The sequence below is a fragment of the Falco biarmicus genome, chromosome 3 (genome assembly GCF_023638135.1).
Source record: "Falco biarmicus isolate bFalBia1 chromosome 3, bFalBia1.pri, whole genome shotgun sequence".
NCBI classification, from domain to species: Eukaryota; Metazoa; Chordata; class Aves; order Falconiformes; family Falconidae; genus Falco; species Falco biarmicus.
This window is the reverse complement of record NC_079290.1, coordinates 47,542,664-47,561,338: the sequence shown is the minus strand read 5'-3', so window position 1 is coordinate 47,561,338 and position 18,675 is coordinate 47,542,664. Positions and strand designations below refer to the sequence as shown.

Here is an 18,675-nt window from a genome sequence, read left to right as displayed (position 1 = left end):
TAAAATTCACACTCCAAGTGCACGGCCCTGCCTAGGTCAGACCTGCCAGCGCAGTCCATGAAATAGTACAATCAGAAGAAGGTTAGAAAAGAGTAATGAGGAAGACCTGAGGTATTGACTGGCCCCTAGAGAAGGAACACTGAATATACCAGGCCTCGTCAGTTTGGAAAAGAGAGATTATAAGGAATATGACCGACATCTATAAAATCCAGCAGCACGTTAGCTGAGTATGGATCAATTGCTCACTTAATCTTCCAATAAGGTAAGCAATTTTGTGCAATTCACTGCTAGACGATGGATCCGGGGGGAAACTGGACAAGTATCATGAGGAAAAACCCACTGTCTTACTGAACAAGCAGAAACCATATGCCATCAGCTGCAGAAGGCTAGGGAATGGGAGAGTATTAGGAGGTATTCCCACATGTCTAGCCTTACCTGGTGGTGGCTCCTCCTGGGGCTGCAGGATATTGGGCCTGGATATTATAAAAGAACAGCCATCTTATTCTTATACAAAAGTATTCTCTGCCTTTCATTTGAAATGTGGTTTTTGTTCCTTAAGAAGAAGAGCGTAATAATTCTCAAAATATTTCACAATTCAACTTTTATACACTCAGCATTTGGCTGTTGCTAAACAATTTGTGTTAAAAAGATTTGCTATTATTTTACTGCATTTTCAGTTTTGAAATGTGAAGGTGATATAGCATCCTAATTGCACAGTTATACCCATATGAGTGCCAGAAGTGGTGTACTCTTTCCCTGTATTTCTGAACTATTTAATTATCATCAGGTGTATACAAGTCCTGACTAATGATGGCATTTAATATTTTCCGTTATATCAGATGTAAGATGGTGAATAGGATACAATTAATTCTGAGATTTGTTTAAGTGGATGGAATTTGTTGTTGGATGGTAGTTGTGCTCCCTGAACAATTAGTCCTTCCACCTCCAAACATCCCTTCGCATACTTCCCACATGAAACATTAAAAATCCTGAGAACATTTTGCATCCTCATGAGGCTGTACAGCCTTGTTACCCAAAATGTACCGATGCAAGCTGAATGACACAGCACAACGGATGAACTGCACAGCACATCATGCATTGAATATAGCTAACATAAAGCCCAGTACCCCACCTTGTCAAAAGCAAACACCTTGCAAAGGCCCTAAAAGCAGGGCAGGCAGGTGTGACACGTTTCTTTCTAATACTCTCCCCGTGTCCAGTAGGCAGGCTACCAGGTAGGAGAAGATCATGAAGTTCATAATTATTCTCTGAGAAATCCTGTCCCAGGGGTGTCTAGGAAGGCTTTGTAACAGTCTTCAGAGAGACCTGGATTTCATGCATTTTACAGATAAGCTTGGAATAATCTATGAGCTGCACAGTCCATCGCTCAGTGTTTTATGCAGGAAATCTCTCAAACCGTGTGCACCATCAGGTAACGTCTGTGTAGCAGAGGCAAGGATAAAATCTCATTCTGCGGGCCAGCACCTTGCGGCCTGCCCGGCGCTGCCCTGCCCGCCTGCTGTCCGGAGCAGCTCCCACAGCGGCTCCCCCACACCTCACAGTCTCACTCCACAGCTATGTCTTCCCAGGTTACATCCGATCCGGTACCTGAAGCAGGACTCCACTGGGGAAAAATCTGCGCGCAGGCCCTGCGCCCCTGTGCTGTGCCGCACCCCGCCCCCACCCCCCTGCGCCCCAGCGCCGCCGCCCGCGCTCCCCGCCGCCTCCGGGCCCCTGGGCGCTGTGCTCACCCCGAGCCCCTCGGGCCGCCCCCGCCCCGTCCCCTCCGCATTTTCAGCTCTCCTGTTACTTCTGTTCCGGTCAGGCTTCCCCACTCCTGTCCCCCACTCCCGGTTTTGCCAGATCTTTGTCGCCGGTAACTCTTCCCCCCACTCTGAACACCAGCAAAACGCAAACACCCCTCACGGGGAGTCGCTGAAAGCACAGCTGGCCTAACTACGGCCGCCCTCGCACAGGCACCGCCGCCCGCGGCTCTCAAAGGCCCGGGCAGCCTGGGCCGCTGGCCCGCAAAGCAGCTTGCTGAGCGCCGAGCCGCACCTCGGCTGCAGCGGCTCCTTCTTGAGCGGAGGCTTCGGTACCGCCGCGACGGGCACCCCGCCCCGAGGCGGCTCGGCTGGGCTCGGCTGGGCTCGGCTGGGCTCGGCTGGGCTCGGCTGGGCTCGGCTGGGCTCGGCTGGGCTCGGCTGGGCTCGGGCCGCCCCCCGGCCGTAGCGGGGCGGGCTGGGGGCGGTCTCGGCGCTCACGGCAGTTCCGGCGGAAGGCGCAGCGGGTCGGTGCCGCGGCGCGGGGCTGCCCGCAGGCATGGTGCAGGACGCGTGGGGGCGGCCGGTGGCGGAGCTGCTGCTGCGAGCGGGGGCGGCCCAGAGCATCCTCTGCCTCTGCTCCCGCGCCTTCGTCGAGTGAGTAGCGGCCTCGGCGCCGGGCGGGCCCCGCCTGGCCGCGGGCCCCGCCTGGCCGCGTCCCCCAGGGCCGGGGCAGGTTTCCGCTGGGGAGGCGCGAGTAAAGGTGCTGCGGCCGTGGCGGCTGCAGAGCGGCGGGGGGGGCCGCACGAAAGGTCCCTGTAGGCCGCGTTTACCAAACGATGCCAGCCGTAGGCGAGGGGGACCCGGTAACCGCGGGGGGCCCTCGCCGGAGCGGGTACGGCAGCAGCCGTGCCGCCGGCCGGAGCCCGCTCCCTCCCCAGGAGCGCGGGCCGCGCTGCGTCGCCCCCGGCTGGGGCAGCGGCTGCGCGGGCTGCGGTGGCGGCGCTCCCCAAACCGCTCGTCCCCCCCGGCGGCCGGGCTCCCCCCCGACCCCTTCTCCCCCAGACGGGGCGGCCGGGCTGCCCCCCCGTCCCTCCCCCCGAGGCGAGCGGCGGGCCCCGGAGCCTCCCCGCGCCGGGCGGAACAGCTCTGCTAGCGGGGGCTGGTGCCTGTCACGGGCTGTGGCAGGTGCGTGACTGCGGGGAGGAGGTCGTGGCCAATTTTGCGGTTAAATACAGTCAGTGTTTAGCGGAGGCATTTGCGGAGGTGATGTTCCTCCAGCGTCGGCTGGTGGCTGAAGTAATTGCAGTTGTGGACGAGAGACATTAAGTTCCACTTAAACGGAATCTTTTGAGGGCCTAAAATTTCAATTCCAGGGTATTCTATGTAGCAACAGCATTTTCTGAACAGCTCTCGGATAGACTTTCCCAGCAGGCTTTAAAGTGTTGCCTTTTACATATTTTTCTTTGTTTTGTGTGTTGGGAGTCACAGGGCAGCCCAGATGGGAAGGTGTCTCGAAAGATGGTCTGGTCCAGCCTTCCCAGGGAAGGGGGGCCCAGGTGAGCTTGTCCATCACCCCGTCCAGTTGCATCTTGAAACCCTCAGCCATGGGGACTCTAACACATCCTTGGGGAGGTTTTTTCCACTGAACGATTGTTTTTACTGTAAAAAAAAATAATTGTTTTAATGATGGCCTTCTGCATCAATGTATGTCTTCGTTTTTACAGAGATCGAAAATTATATAAACTAGGATTAAAAGGATTTTATGTCAAAGATGACAATAACAGTACAGGTAAGATAAAATGTACTGTGCGGTTTGATGTACATACTTAAAGTGAGTTATGTGTGTTTATCTAAGTTGTTCCTGTTTCTCAATTGTTTTTCAGTGCTTTTGCTATGGCGATAGATGTAAATAATAATGTAGCACTTACGTAGTTTTCACGTTACTGTAATTTTGATGTGGAAGTTTGTGCCAGACCAAGCGCAGTGGTTATTCCTGTCTGACAGACTTACCACCTCATATAATCTCCACCTGGTGCACAAAGCAGATTAGTTCACAAATCACAATTTTAACAAACTCAAAATTAATTATATAACAGAGAGCTTGCAGATCCTAGCTGTTTGCCTGAGAGAAACACTGTCCTGCTGTCTCTGCCTTGGCCTAGGACATCAGCTGTTGCTGATTAATCAGCAGGGACAGTAAAGAATAAGCAGTAGCCCTGATGGGGGAAATTGTAATTTGCATGTACCTGAGGAATTACATGAGGAGGACCGGAGTCAGTCTCTCCCTTGACATGCCTGTATTTTGGGAATGGTCATGGTGCATGCTCTGGCAAATTCAGCACCACTCTTTTGCTCTATTCTCCCAAATTCCCCACATATACCTATCTAAACATAATTCTTTTGGTATCTGGCTTTTCCTTTGCTGTCTCACTAGCTGCAGCATCATATAATAGCTTGATTTGAAAGGAAGAAGTTTGAACAGAAAGGAATGTCCATGGAAGCTGATAATTGATAGCACAAGTTTGGTGGAAGCAATGTGAGAGGAGTGAAGGAGAATGTAAAATGTCGTTTTCTGCATATATGATTGAATTGTGATGAGAGTAATCAGTTAAAACCAGAAGGGTCTTGGTGCTGTGTGATAATTTGGCAGTAAATATATCCCGATGGAAAAAAAAAAAAAAATCATAAATGCTTCAGTTTTATCAACTATCAAGAGCTTTTGTATTTCAGAATTTCCATTAATAACCAGTTCCTACTTTCTCAGTGGTATTTGTCATTTTATATAGATACAATATGCAAGCAGTGATTCAATAGTTGATCAGTTACTTCTGAGATAATTAGGTTCTGTAGTTCACACATTGTTGTAAAACCACATTATCTTTGTTAGTGGGATTTTGAAAGATTGTAACAAAACTGGCAGTTTCTTGTATTTTAAGTTTGCTGTGATATATGCCAGAAGAACTTCTGTAAAGAATTTTTTTCCATGATACTAATGTTTTTGTTGTTTGCTGGGCGTTTTTGCAGTTTGCTCTGCAAGACTGAGGTGAATGTTTGCAGTGTGACTCCAAGCACCCACACCCTCTACCCCAATGCTTATTGCCGCACATCACATATGATGCGGACTATCTCTTCATCCAGTTTAGGTCAGCAGTCACACCTGTGTCCACTCCTGATCTCTTGGCCACCCCAGCCTACTCGCTGGGGAGAGCAGATGGTAAAAAGAGAAGGTTATGGGGCTGTGCAAGCACTGCTCGGCAGTAGCCAAAACATTGGTGTGTTATCTCCACACTGTTTTAGCCACAGATCTCAAACACAGCACCACAGAGGCTGCTAGCCAGACCCAGTGCAATGTTTTGGCTGTTAAAGTTAGATTTTGGTTCCTGCTGAGGTGTTCATGAGAAAAATTTTAAATGGGAAAGGAGGCTTAAGAGGCAGTTGTCCTGTTTTTTTTGTAGGCCTTGCTGTGGCACTGAGGTATCAGAATCAGATTATATTTACTTAATAGAATTTGTTAATAGGGGAAGATCAAGCATCTGAGGAGGAGAACTGTTGTCCCAATGTGACACTGAAGGTGGATACTAATCATGCTCTGGACCTGGAAGAAGTCGAACTAGACTCGGAGGCTGAGCTTATGAAGAGCATGGGGTTGCCTCTGCAATTTGGTGGGCAGTCAGCCCGCAGGGACTTTGTGGTAAATCTTTATTCACTTTATTCTTTCTGTTTACTTTGTGTTTCCAGATGTAGGGGCATGTCTACCCAGTTATTTTGGGGACTGCAGTTCATGGAAGTGTATCCAAGCTGTCTTTAATGTCCTGCCTCACGTACTTGTAGCAACATACCTGTGTGGTTTTTAAAATGCACCTGCCAGTTTGACTAAACAGGGTCAGGCTGTGCTTTATGTTTCCATATCTATTCTGCTCTTGCTGCTAAAGAGAGCTAGTTTAAAATAGCTGTGATCACATTGATGTTCTGCATCAGGACAACTAGTACACTCCAATCTGAGCGCATGTGTTCACACTGTCTGCTTTAACCATTTAGCTTTAGGTACTAATATAAAAAGCTAGTTTCTTAGATCCCCTTTGCAACTGAAAAAGCCAGGCTGTCCCCAAATGGCAGGAGTGAGGCTTAGGTGCTCTGCTTCCCGTAGGGAGCACTTGAGCTTTAGAGAAAGACTAAAATTGTTCGCATATGAGAAAAAGACAGTGGGATATCCACATTATCCACTTTATGGAATACAGACCTCCTTGGCAGTGAGAGAGTACTTCTGTGGAGAGCGCACGGTTCTGACCTGATTGATTTGTAAATCAACCGGAGAAACTTGTACATTATTTTAATTGAAGGCATGTAAATAGACCGTACAGGCATCCAGCTTCAAGCCCAAAGTATATATGCAGTTTTTCTTGCTACGTAGTAGTGTTGCGGATGGAATGATGACACACTTCACTTCTAAGAGAGAAGTAGCAATATGTTTATTGGTATAAAATAGCAGTTTAATGAAGTTTGGTAGTAAATGCAACAGTGGTTTAACAAGATTTGATTGCAGTGTACACTTGATTATTTACTGCACAGAGGACAGGGTCAGACAAAATTGTCAGGGAGACCCTCCCATTGAGCCATGAGGTTGAGAAAGGACCCCTGTGGGTTCTGAACTTCTTTTTAGAGGGGAGTTTAGGTGTGACTAGATCAAGACTTAGACTCAGACTTTGTCAACAGTTTATATCTAAAGGATTCTATGTACACAATCGATCCTTTATACCACTCAACTAAGATTTCAAAGTTTAGCGTGCTCTTAATCACTTACCAAGAACCCATTGCAGCAAGGAATCTCTCAGCCTCGAGGAGTAACCTTGAGAGGCATCTCTGCTCAAGGGGAGGTCCTGTCATGCAGCCCACTGCTGTGCAGGAAAGCTCAGTGGGATCTGCACTGTCCACTATTTATGGCAGAGTGAGATAATTGATTCAGTCATATTTGCATAATGACTACAGAAGTTAGTTTCAAGCTTGGCTTGAGTTGGCCCTTGAGCAGCACTATAAGGTGAGCACATGGTTCAGATTAGCCCTTGGCTATGGTGTTGATCTGTCTGCCCCAATCCACTTTGAGCAGGATGCAGCTGCCATGATCATATGCATCTGTTACTACTGACCGGCACTGGTGGTTATCACTTGAGCATTGAGCATTGTTATGGAAATGAAGGTCAGGATTGGGGGGGGGGGGGGGGGGGGCGGGAAGCACACTGCTTACACACATTACAACAAGTAATACTGCAAATAAGTTAAATGAAAAAAATGTATGTCTTTACTAGATTACTACTGAGCATTGTGCTTTGCACTGTGTGTATGAACATGACATTTTGAGGGATGTGTATGAAAGATTAATGCCAGTTCTCTGAACCTAACATCTTTATAGTCCACCTTATGCATTTGTCAATGCAACAAAACTAGGGATTGCAGCTGATGGGACATTTGGAGTAATAGCTGTATATCTGCAGTCTTTTGTCTACATGAGTTGTAGTCTCTCACCACCACCACCTTTTTACCTGCCAAACTTAATTTGGCAGTTTATGAAAAAAAAATGGTGGATTTATCTGATAGAAAAAATTGCTTTTGTTGGATGTTTTTATCTTGTTTATATCTGTAAGCACAGGAAGCCCCACAGAAACAAGTGGAGTTGTATTTGATTAAACCAACAAGTTACTCCAGCGTTTCTTTTCAGTAGCAGGTTTATGTCTTCTGTTCCGCTAGACAGCTGTAGCAGTCTGAGTGTGTTGTAACAAGTGAAATGTTTGTATTGCACAAATGTTTTTGCCACAAACTGGCAAATGCCACCTGTTTGGAGAGGAGGCTGTTTCCTTGTGTTTCTGTTAGCCAACTTGGAAATTAGCATGGGATAGGAAGAATACTACACCCTTCTTGGGTCTGTGTCTTCAGACATACAGAGATCCAGCTGCAGGATTTACAGAGGTTACAAGTATAAAGTGATCCTTTTTTGTTTAAAGCACCCAGAGGTAGCAAGGAGTTAACATTCTATTAGGCTGAGCGTTGTATGTTCACTGCCCTAATGAGACACCTGAACAGTGTTTGCTGGCCAGGCAGATACCAGACAATCTGGTCAGCCTCTGCAGCCCCCTAAAACAGGTCCTTGATGTTACTGAGATACTGCTTTACTTTTAAGCTCAACCCAGTGACCCCACAGTTCCTGACCAACCTCCTTTTAGGATTTTATAGTCTTTCATGTTGATGTTTTTCCTTCTGAATCCTTGTGAGTAGCCCCCCTTCTGTCTGTAATTCTACTTTTTTGTGTGTGTGTCTTTCTATAGACTTTCTCACAGCCCATTCTCAGAGCTTCCTCAGAAATGTCAGCCAGGGTTATGCAATGGGGCCTTATCAGACTCATAAACCTTACAACCTTTTGTGGGGAGAAAGCTGACATCAGGGTTGCCACAACAGGGAGGGTTACAACGGAAATGGAAATGTGCTGGAGAGAGGACAAGAAAAGACTGCATGTACACTGTAGACTTCTGAATATGTTTTTCCATTATATTCTAGGCAACAGAAAATTATAGAAAGAGAAGTAACATGAGGCTTATGAAAAAGAAAAACAAGAAGAAAAAAGAGTTAAAGCAAAAACACGAGGATAAAACGGGGCAGGAATGCCAGGATCGAGTTTGTGGTGGTGATACCCAGTCTGTTTCTGGTGAGCTGGCCCTAGCTATGGAACAACATGAGAAGAGTAGCAAACTTCAGGTTGTAAGTGAAGGAAACTGTGAAAGTTCAGAAAGTCTTGCAAATGAGGTTTTACCCCGTGAATGTAAAGAAAAATGGGAGAAGTACTGGAGTGAGTATGGAGAGGGCCTTCTTTGGCAAAGCTGGCTAGAGAAGCATCAAGAGGTCTCATCATCCGAGGCCACCACAGCCTCTGAGCCTTGGAATAGTCCAGACACCAGGGAAGAGTGGGAGCAGCATTATAGTGAACTGTACTGGTATTACTGGGAACAGTTTCAGTACTGGACAAGTCAAGGATGGACTACTGATTGCTCACATGGTGACAACGTGGAAGCTAATGGGGTTACCCAGGAGATGGGTCTTTCAGGAAAAATAGACTTGGTTCGCCCAGGGGCTGAACACAGTGAAGTGCTGAGCCTGGAGCCAGCTCCCTCTAACACCCCAAGTGAGGAAACACTCCCTTCGGGCGCTGAGCCCCACAGTGAAATAATCTCTGGGATTTGTAATTTAAATCTGAATATGGAGGAAGTGGAGCAGAGCTGTGCAGCTCCAGCAGTAGCCCACCAAGGTCCTCAAGAGTGTAGTTCATCTGACAGTGAGAGCCGGGAGGAGCCCTGTGATGGAGGAACCAGAAAAAGGAGTGCATCTTGTGAAAATAAAAGTATTGACCAATCAGGTAATACAAAATCAGGTAAAATTGATTTTACCAGAATTTCTCTAGGTGGTTATGTATAAGAAACGAGGGCACGTCTGTGTTATGCCTTTTTAAAAAAAGTCAAGTGTTTTGTGGAATGATTGAGTACTCGACTCCTTTTTCTTCCTTGTGCTTCTCTGGATGATCTCTCTCCTCTCTAACCTCTATATTGAACATGTTCTTCAGTCAGAGGTGATTTTAATAGAACATGTACTTCATAGATCTTAAGATGTACTACAGAAAGTGGTGAGAGAATACTGTTAGTGCATATTTGTTTATTTATCTTAGTATTGGTATTGCAGCTGTGTCATTCTGCTGATGTGTCTTTTCTCACTGATAGTCTGAATGAAAACTCAGGTTGATATTCTCAGGAGTCTGATAAATTTTAAGAATGGATTTTTGAGAAAAAAAATAATAGTTCTTCAGTTCTGGGACTACCGTGTTACTGTGGGCAAGGTGTCTTTCAGCATTAAGTTACCAATTAAGCAGTGGGTTGCAGTCATCTTCACAACCCCAAATTCATATGTTCACAACTGATGCTAACAAGTGGAAGTGTCAGGTAACGTAGTAGTGTGGTGAAAGCCAGTGGCTGTGCCATAGACTACTGGAAGAGCTGTGAGGGAGGTACAGGACTGGGCTGGAGATGTTTTTGCTGACCAGTTCAACATGCAGAGAAGGGAAAGAGCAATCTCATTTGCCTGCCAGTTCTTCCTGCCAGTGTTTGCTTTAAGCAGCAGTGTAATGTCTTTCCTGACTGTTGTATGGTTTCCCCTGCTGAAGGGGAGCGATGAAGCACGTGAATTAAGTGTCAGCAGCTTGAGACTTCAGGTTGGCAGGAAACCTCTGAGTCTGCTGCTAGTGACTTTCTCAGGAGGGAAGAAGCAGGTGTGGTCCCATCTCGATCTTAGAGTAGAGTTGGAATGGGACAGGTCACAGGAAAATCTCCTTTCCAACAAGAAATGAGAAGACTGTTTGAATCCTTTCTTATTAAATTTATGTGAATATCTTAACATAGACAATTAAATGGAACAAAATTGATGCACAAGGAAGAAACCTTTTTGAATTTGTACCTTGTAGGCATTTTATTTTTCTTGGAGAGCTGAGATAATTTGAGGTTGGTTCTGATTAAGATTATTAAATCTGCAGTGTTACTAATACTGGAAGCTTGTATTGGTATCTTGTTGCTCAGAGACAGGTAAAGATATGTGTGTTTGGCACTTGTGCCTTATCTGTCAGATTCAGATTTGTACGACAACCTAACTGTAGCTGCTGAGGACAGGAAGATAAGGAATTAATTTATGCAGAAAGAAAATGTGATCTCATCCGTCTTGGTTTGTGTGGTTTTTTTAGGTTCACAGGGGTCATGTAGCTTGAATTCAAATGACAAAGAACAGTTGCTGCTTCACAACCAAAATGAAGATGAGGATGAAGAGCCTCCTGAACACAGACATGTTAAAGTCAAAAGAAGGCAAGTCAGGAAATTTAGATGAGCTTTTTTCTCAAGAAGCCCAGGTCCAGAAGCCTCGTGATTTATAGTTTGATCGAGATTGTGAGTTAAAACTTTAGTAGAAAACTACATAGTCTTCCATCACTGCTTATCACTTTACCTAGCAACAAGCAGTGGATATTTCTTATTTTCTGTTGCTTTATGAAAACAATGTGTGGCCTTAATGACTGTGCAAGGTGACAGTACTGTTCCTGTGCCACCGAAGTATACAAGATTGTTAAATTGCTTATGTAGGTCTAATTAGCGTAGACAATACAAGAACAATATTTCGTTTTGTTTAACTGAATTATATGCTGGCAGTAAAGTGCTCAGTGCTATGGCAATCGTACAATAACTAATCCCTGCCTTGTCACAGTCTTTCTTCTCTAAAAATTTATAGCCTCAAACATGATGAGATGGCTCTTCCTCTAATAAATTTACAAACTCAAAGATGAAGGGACAAATGGATTTATTACCTGCTAATCATGTAGCTTTGGTTTTGTTCTAATATTTTGCTGTTGCTATAGCATTAATAATAGATAATAATATAGATAGCGTAATAGATTATGATGGTAATCTGGAAATAGGGTGAACAAACACTGTCTTCATCAGTTCCATGTAGGGCTTGATATTAAATATTTTAAGAGGTCATTCAGAATAGTTAGCATATTTTAACCCCAACACAAGGACATATGTCCCTAGAATTGGGTAAGAAAAAAAAACCATGCTGATGGATATGAATAGAGTAGTGTTACCTGTCTTGCTTGGTTTCAGCAGCATGTGGAAGGACTTACTGAAGCCCACATTTAAATGTTTTTGATAAGTGAGTTTCTTAGTGGTTTGTCTGTAAAATAAGAGTATTTTTTACAGTAATTTTGTTATCTGGGTTTTTTTTTAGCCATGAATTGGATGTGGATGAGAACCCCGTGGAAGATCCTGAGGAAGCCTGCTCTGTTTTGGGTTTAAAGTGTGGCACAGGACAAAAGTAATTGCTTATGAGCAACTTTGGTTTTCTTCATAGCAAGTCAGCTGTCTTGTTATATAGAAACAGACTCCTTGTCTCCATTCCCATTTCGTTAAACCTTTGGAGACAATTCCCAAAGTTGGTTGTGCTCTTAATAAAACTGTAGTCCTTTGGCTAAAGAGAGAAATGCAAAGTTACAGAGACCAATTAAAGAACAAGAAAAGTGTTTCGAAACAGGAGGGTAACTGGTGAGGTACTTGCAGTTGTGTAAATGTTAAATGGCCAGCAGCTATTTAAATTAGAGCTTAAAGGCTCTGACAATGAATGGTCCTCTGATTTTAGAGTCTTGTGAGCTTAGATCATAATTTACAGCTGTTTCATACTGGAATGAGGTTGCTTTGTACTGGTTGCTATCGTAATAAGGTGTAGCCAGGGTGCTGACCGGTGAAATTGCATTTTTGGTGGTATGACTGAAAGATACGGTGGTCAGTGCTGTAGAAGTAACATCATAGGGCAGTGGTGGACTGTAGTTTAGGTCTAGCGTTTCTGCAAGATGCAAGTTGTTCAATATATATATGTTTCAAAAAGGAGTGTGCTTTGTAGTTGACAATATCTGTTCTACTTTATCAAAATTACTTAATTGAATTGCCCATATTTCCTTTTTTTTTGAAATTGCATTTGCCAGGAGGCAAAAGTAGCAGCTCTCTTGGAGGTTCTTTACAGCCACCAAAAAGATGTTTCATTCTACTAATCAGTATATTTTTTCATTTTCTGTTATTCAGGTTGGTCTGGGAAATTCTTTCCATCTAAAGTTACACACCTGTCAGGAAAAAATTAAAACATCTAAAACCAATTTGGGTAAACATTTTCAGATAAAAATATTTAAAAGTTTTCATAAAGGTACATTGTTTTGCAACTACATCCAGTGACATATTTTAAGAGTGGAGCAAGTATCTCATAAAGAAATAATTTAGACTACACCATTTTCTGTAGACATCTACATTCATATTAAAGCTTCCAGATTGGAAACTAACCAACCAAGTCCTGTTTTTGTTATTTTTTGGTGTTTTTTTTTTTAATTTCAGGTATGGCGGAATGCCAGATTTCACCCACCGAAGTGTGCAGTACTTGGAGAAAAGAGCAAAACTCAAGTCGAAATTCTTAGATATGCGCAAACCAAGGAAGAGCAAAAACACACACATCTTCTTTACAGAGGAATCTGAAAGATCTTGCAAAAAAAATAAAACTTTGAAGAAGGTAGGGTTAATTGTTAGTGTTGCTGTAATTCATAGATTTATCTACTCCCTTAACTGTGGTTGAATTATGAAAATGAAAAAAAAAAATTGCTCAGACTAGGTGGCATTTTTTAAGTGTCAGTTCTGTTTTGGTTTGATTTTTTTCCCCTGCTGAGGTGGAGAGTGGTTAGGTTAGGGTTGATTCGGAAAGGCATTGGTGGTCTTTTGCCAGTCTTATCAAGAGGAATGTGTGAGCTCAATGGCAAAGTTATGTGCAGGTCATTCCCAACACCTGGGTGCATCATTCCTTTAGAGCTGTGTAGGCTGCTATAGTTACTAAAAGCATCTCTGATTATTTAAAGTGTGTGTGAGGGCATTTGTTAGTGCTGGCATTTCAGCAGTGAGAGAAAAATGTTTGTATAGGTCGGTGTATTTCATGGAACTCCATGTTCTTAGTAATTTGTATCAACACTTTTGCTTACACCTCTGCCTTTTTTGTTTTCAGTTACAACTTTATGCTTTTTTTTTTAACTCGGAAATTCGGAATGGCTAGAAAAAATTGTTCACTGTATATTTTTCTTTATTTGAGGCTCTTTAAAATCTGTTGCCTCAGGTTTTCAGCATTACTTTACCTTCTGGGATGCTTGGCATTCCCTAACACCCAAGTGCAAAACACTGTTTTCTGGTGGTGACAGCACATACTGTGTTGAACTCCAGTTCCTTTGCTATAATTTTTGATCAGAGGCTTGACCATTGCCATCTTGTACCCAAGGCTAGTATAGTTCAAGGGCAACTTTAATAATGCAAAGAAAAAAATGTACACATTTTCTCAGACTTTCTGGTAAGGAACTGCTTCAGGCTTAGTGCCACTTAGAGGAACTCGAACGCAGAAGTGAGCATCTGCACATGCCTTTGAAGGGTTTGGACTAGTGTCTGCGTGTTGGTTAGGATATAATGTTGAGCCCTCTACTGTGCAGCAGAACCCTTTTAGCACATTCACCGTTTGGTACATCTTAAAGATGAGGCAACTAATGAATGAAGGCAATTTTACCTGTTTATGCTAACCTGAAAGGCAGAGTACAGGTTCTCTGAATGCAAGTCAGAGGAAAGATGGTTAATTAAAAAGTGATAGTCTTGATCATGTGTGCTTTGGCAGGTCTATTTGTAGTTCAGATATTACTTGAGAATGATTTACTGTATTTATCGGTCAGTTTTGTAGACTTTCTGTTTTGCAGCTAGCTGGTATGTAGTTTCCAAAGACAACTTGTTTCCAAATGTTGTAAAAGGAGCATAGTTAACCTGAATGTTTTGACTCTGGATATTTCAAAATACGTGTGGTAGAGAGTGCATGCATGGCAGGTGCTTTTGAACTTGTAAGGCTTTAAAACTGTGCTCTTGGTAGCTTGGGTTAACAACTCTAATCATCTGTGATATTTGACAATTGTAGGTGGAAGAGTTCCTAAAGCGGGTTAATAAACCTGGGGAGGAAGCCACATCCCAGACAGCCTTCCCTCAGGATGTGGTGGAGGAGGCATTGTCCATGAGCAGCGACTCAGAGGATCAGGAAAGCGTTACTGTGGCACAGACTGTGACACTGAATGCTCAAAACCAAAAGCCACTGTTGTCCAGTGTGGCCTTGACAGAACCTGGAGGGAGTAACCTCGAGGAGGAAGTGCAGGACACGGCAGCGAGTGGCTCTGATGGCCAGGGTGCAGGGAGGCAGGAGCGTGGCTCAGGGCGGCAGCTCGTCTCTCTGGATATTCCTGATTATCTCCGGGTAGAGACAGAGGATGTCAGCCAAGGTACGTCAGTTTCCTACAAACTGGAAATGAATTGACAGTGGGTTTAACACTGATTTCCCAAATTACAGCACTGTGTGGTATTTATTATGTTTAGTCAAAGAGACTTGTTAGGTCCAAGGGGTAATGAGGCCAGTTGAGAGCTGTGCTAGTGGAAGTAGCTTATTCCTGGAGCACCAAAATCCTAGGTCTTGTCTTTAATATTGGCGGTATTTATTTATAAACAGTCATTGTTGATCCTAGACGTGATCTAACAGGTCTCCAGTTCACATCTTTTTTTTCCCCTGTGAGGATGAGGGTGATTAACTTCGGGTAGGTGCATAGACCGCCAGGCTTTGGGTTCTCAGTGCACATTGCTGAGCTTTGGGGAGCATGTGTTGTTAAAATTATTTTCTGGGAGAAAAAAAATATCTGTACGATGAACTTTTCTATTTGGCACTGTAAACAAAGGAAAACAGGATTACTTGGATTTCTACATATAGTTTAATCCTTCCTACAGTAACTCAGTTATGTTAGATTTCTATTGTAAAGCTCTTGTCTATATTGGTTCTTACTCCTTATTTGTATAAAAGCATTAAATTGGTCTCTGATCCACTTGTTTGTTTATTATATAGAGTTTATTGCCATCAGTTGAAAATGATGGCTGTCCTGTTAAGGCTTTTAAATAATGGGTGGAGTGTTGTGGTTTTGGGGACTGTAACTAATACCTGTTAGGTAACACTATTCCTTTGAAATATAGGATGCTCTTTTTCAACTTAAACTGCTAATCTGCATAATCTGCAAACAGTAATAAAGGACATGTAGCAGTTGTCATGGTTAAACAGGACAGCTGTGTTGTTAAACATGAGCATCTTGCATCTTAATTCTCCCCTACCTACCGATTACATTCTTAGCCTACAAGAACAGTGATTGTTAACTTTTGCAGTGTCTTCCAGCTGTAGATGAAAAAATTACGACAAAGAAGAAGGGGAAAAGAAGGAGAAGGAGGAATAAAATTTCACTGGGAGCTATACCTGCTGAGATTGCTGCTGATCTGGATCTGGCCAAGTACTGGGCACAGCGCTACCGGCTGTTCTCTCGGTTTGATGAGGGAATTAAACTAGACAGAGGTGTGTTGAGTACAAAGTGCGCCGACTTCTTCGTGTAAGATGCATTTAACCTGTGGCCCTTCTCACAGGTTATTATCAGCTTTCTTATAAGAGGAGCATTACTGAGTGCATTTGCACTTCTGGATAAGTTCCATCTGCCAGCAGGCAGGCAAACAGAAGTCTTGGACTTCATTAGAGCTTCCAGCATGGGACACCCCTGTCTGCAATAATCCTGATGCTTGCTCAGGATCACACTGTACCCAGATTATGCTTGGTCAAGACTCTTTCAGAAGCTTGATTACATTTCTCTATATTTATATTTTATAAAATAATTTTGTGAGACTTCCAAATATGCTGATGGATCTTAAGTTCTGTTCTGTTTTGTTCTGACTTTCAGCAGTCACTTTCAAAGTTATTTATTTCCATGTTTACGTGGAAACCACTTCCAAACCATAAATTTATAGGTAAAGGAGGAATTAGGATTACTACTTTTTGTATCTTGTGGTTGTTGGGTTTGTAAGCCTTTCACTTCTGATGCACTCCCACATAAACATGTAGGTTATTTGGCAGACTGTATTTATTGCTGTAAAGAAAATAATGTCGGACAAGAGAGAATATAATTTTAATTTTATCTGTTACAGAGTGTAATCATGGTGTATGAGGTTTTTTCATAGCTGTCTCAGTGGACTTGTCCTTGAGAAGCAAGAATCCTCAGCATCAAGTTCAACAAAGCATTTACCAAGATTCAGGCATATCTGTTTCCTTCAGTGAGACTGCTTAGCAGATTGCTGGACTGACCAGAGTTTATCATCTTCAAAGCCTGTATTTCCTGGTCAAATGCACTAAGCCAAAAATGTTGGGATTAACACTAAACGTTCCATTGTGTTCAGGGGTTGGTTGGTTGTTTTTGATTTAGGTGACCTTGAAACAAGAGGCAACAATACGTTTCTTCCCTTTCCTTTGCAGAGGGTTGGTTTTCTGTTACTCCTGAGAAAATAGCTGAGCATATTGCCATCCGAGTTAGTCAGTCATTCAACTGCGACATCATAGTGGATGCGTTCTGTGGGGTTGGAGGAAACGCTATTCAATTTGCGTTGACTTCAAAGAGAGGTAAGCAGTTGTATATAGTGTGTTATTTTGTTTCTTCAATCTTCTTCCCTAAACATTTGGGTGTATGCACTTTGTTTGCTGATTTTTATTCTTTTTTCTATGTTTCTGAAGCAACAGAGCCTTTTTATGCTTCGTCAGACTCACAACATGAGGCTTCTGTTTTTAGAAAGGACATACAAAACTGCTTTTCTGTTTCAAGTCAGAGTTGGATTTGTGTTGTACAAAGTTATTTTTATGTGGCATAGTAACTTACCTGTGAGATGCCCTGATAAAGGTTGAGTTATGTTTGCAGCACTGACATGCAGAGACACCACAAAGCTGCTGCTTTTCCCAAGTCTGTGTACGAGATTAATGCCAGGTCTGTGTACTCAAAAGTAGGTTGTGTGCGAATAGCACTTAAAACACTTGAGTGAGATCACCTGCAGGTGCGGCAGAACCAAATACAGAAAAGTGATTGTAATATTAGGCTAAGATCCTGTTGCCAGCTAATGAAATTACAGTGAAGCATTGGGAGTGCTTTCTGTAAAAATATTGACTACTTGGTATTCCTCTACTCATGAAACAGTGTGGTAAAATACCAGCTCATTTAATGCTTCTGAGTAATTTCTGAGCAAGACATATGGTAGTTTCTACTGCATTAAACTTGGTAGGTGGTGATCCATTCTATAAAAAAAGCCAAGTGAAATTTAGAGAGTATTTGTATTTCCTGGCTAAATGTTTATTTCTATAATTATGTACTGACTTTTTTTAAACTCGATTTTCAGTACGTGATCAGCCACAGGCAAATGTTTATCCTTAACAAAGGAGAAGAGTAAGTTTCTAATTTACATAGTTTAAGCTGTCAGACTCCTGCCCAGATGGAAGTGAGGAGGACTTCCATCCTCTTCTGCTAAAAGGTGGACAGCCTTACTTGTCCACTGCTGGAGCTGAGATGGAAGATTGTCTTGGCAGTAAAACTATGACTGCCAAAAGCTAAAAGATTCCCAGCTTTGGAACAGCAGCTGAGCCTTCCCAGTCGTGGCTGTGTGGCTTCCCTTGCTGGTTTGTAAATGCAGCGGTTCTGCTCTTGGTGGAATCTCTGCGCCTGCCACACAAGGGCAGGTGGTCCTCCTCTGAGGAGCTGTAGCTTCTTGTCTACCGTGAGCTACAAAACTGAAGTGGTGACTCACCACCCAACAGTAAATTATAGACGTGGCTTACCTGGTGGCTGCAGAAGAGCACCTTCCTTCTGAAATGGCCGTTTGGTGGTCGGGTGGCATTCACCGCTCACGTTAACCCGTGCATTTGCTCTCTTTCATTTGCAGTGATCGCCATTGATATCAATCCTGAGAAACTCAGTCTCGCACGCCACAATGCTGAGGTGTATGGTGTGGCAGATCAGATAGAATTCGTGTGCGGAGACTTCATGGTGCTGGCTGCCGACCTGCAGGCAGATGTTGTGTTCCTCAGCCCACCTTGGGGGGGGCCTGACTATGCCACTGCTGAAATCTTTGATATCCAAACCATGATTTGCCCAGACGGATATCCTTTCAAAGTTACACGTTGTGATTTTCAGTCATTTACAAGCGGTTCTCTTTCTTCTCCCCCTCTCTTGACACGGGCTTTGCATGTACGTTTGGGTGACTGGGGATGATATGACCAGCAGCTGAAGAGCCCAGATGTACCACATTTTGTTTAGTCCTCTGCCCCCAACCTCAGCTATATGACTTTGACCACCTAAAATTAAATACTTTTATTATAATTTTTTGTTTTTAAAAAGTCAGTTACTTGTAAAAGTAAAAAATGCTTCAGAGAATTGTAGTAGGTTCTT

The 18,675-nt window shown here is 43.5% G+C and overlaps 1 protein-coding gene and 1 long non-coding RNA gene across 3 annotated transcripts in view; one reads left to right on the top strand and one right to left on the bottom strand.

The window, feature by feature from the left end:
• The first annotated feature begins 2,260 nt into the window (after window positions 1-2,260).
• The window catches only part of TGS1 (trimethylguanosine synthase 1), a 29,116-nt gene continuing 12,701 nt past the window's right edge, over window positions 2,261-18,675 (top strand). Inside the window, exons 1-11 of one of the 2 annotated variants that reach the window (XM_056332513.1) lie at window positions 2,261-2,420; window positions 3,491-3,555; window positions 5,285-5,457; window positions 8,313-9,165; window positions 10,534-10,651; window positions 11,568-11,654; window positions 12,719-12,890; window positions 14,316-14,670; window positions 15,603-15,776; window positions 16,722-16,865; window positions 18,170-18,388. In XM_056332513.1, the coding sequence (XP_056188488.1) occupies window positions 2,323-2,420; window positions 3,491-3,555; window positions 5,285-5,457; window positions 8,313-9,165; window positions 10,534-10,651; window positions 11,568-11,654; window positions 12,719-12,890; window positions 14,316-14,670; window positions 15,603-15,776; window positions 16,722-16,865; window positions 18,170-18,388 (2,458 nt within the window). In that variant the 5' untranslated portion in view covers window positions 2,261-2,322. The remainder of the gene's footprint in view (window positions 2,421-3,490; window positions 3,556-5,284; window positions 5,458-8,312; window positions 9,166-10,533; window positions 10,652-11,567; window positions 11,655-12,718; window positions 12,891-14,315; window positions 14,671-15,602; window positions 15,777-16,721; window positions 16,866-18,169; window positions 18,389-18,675) is intronic. The other variant, XM_056332515.1, reaches the window with a different exon arrangement.
• Window positions 14,683-18,202, bottom strand: LOC130146409 (uncharacterized). Its single transcript, XR_008820899.1, has 3 exons — window positions 18,066-18,202; window positions 17,119-17,284; window positions 14,683-15,105 (listed from the first exon to the last, which is right to left on the bottom strand). It is a non-coding gene; the product is annotated as an uncharacterized LOC130146409 (long non-coding RNA).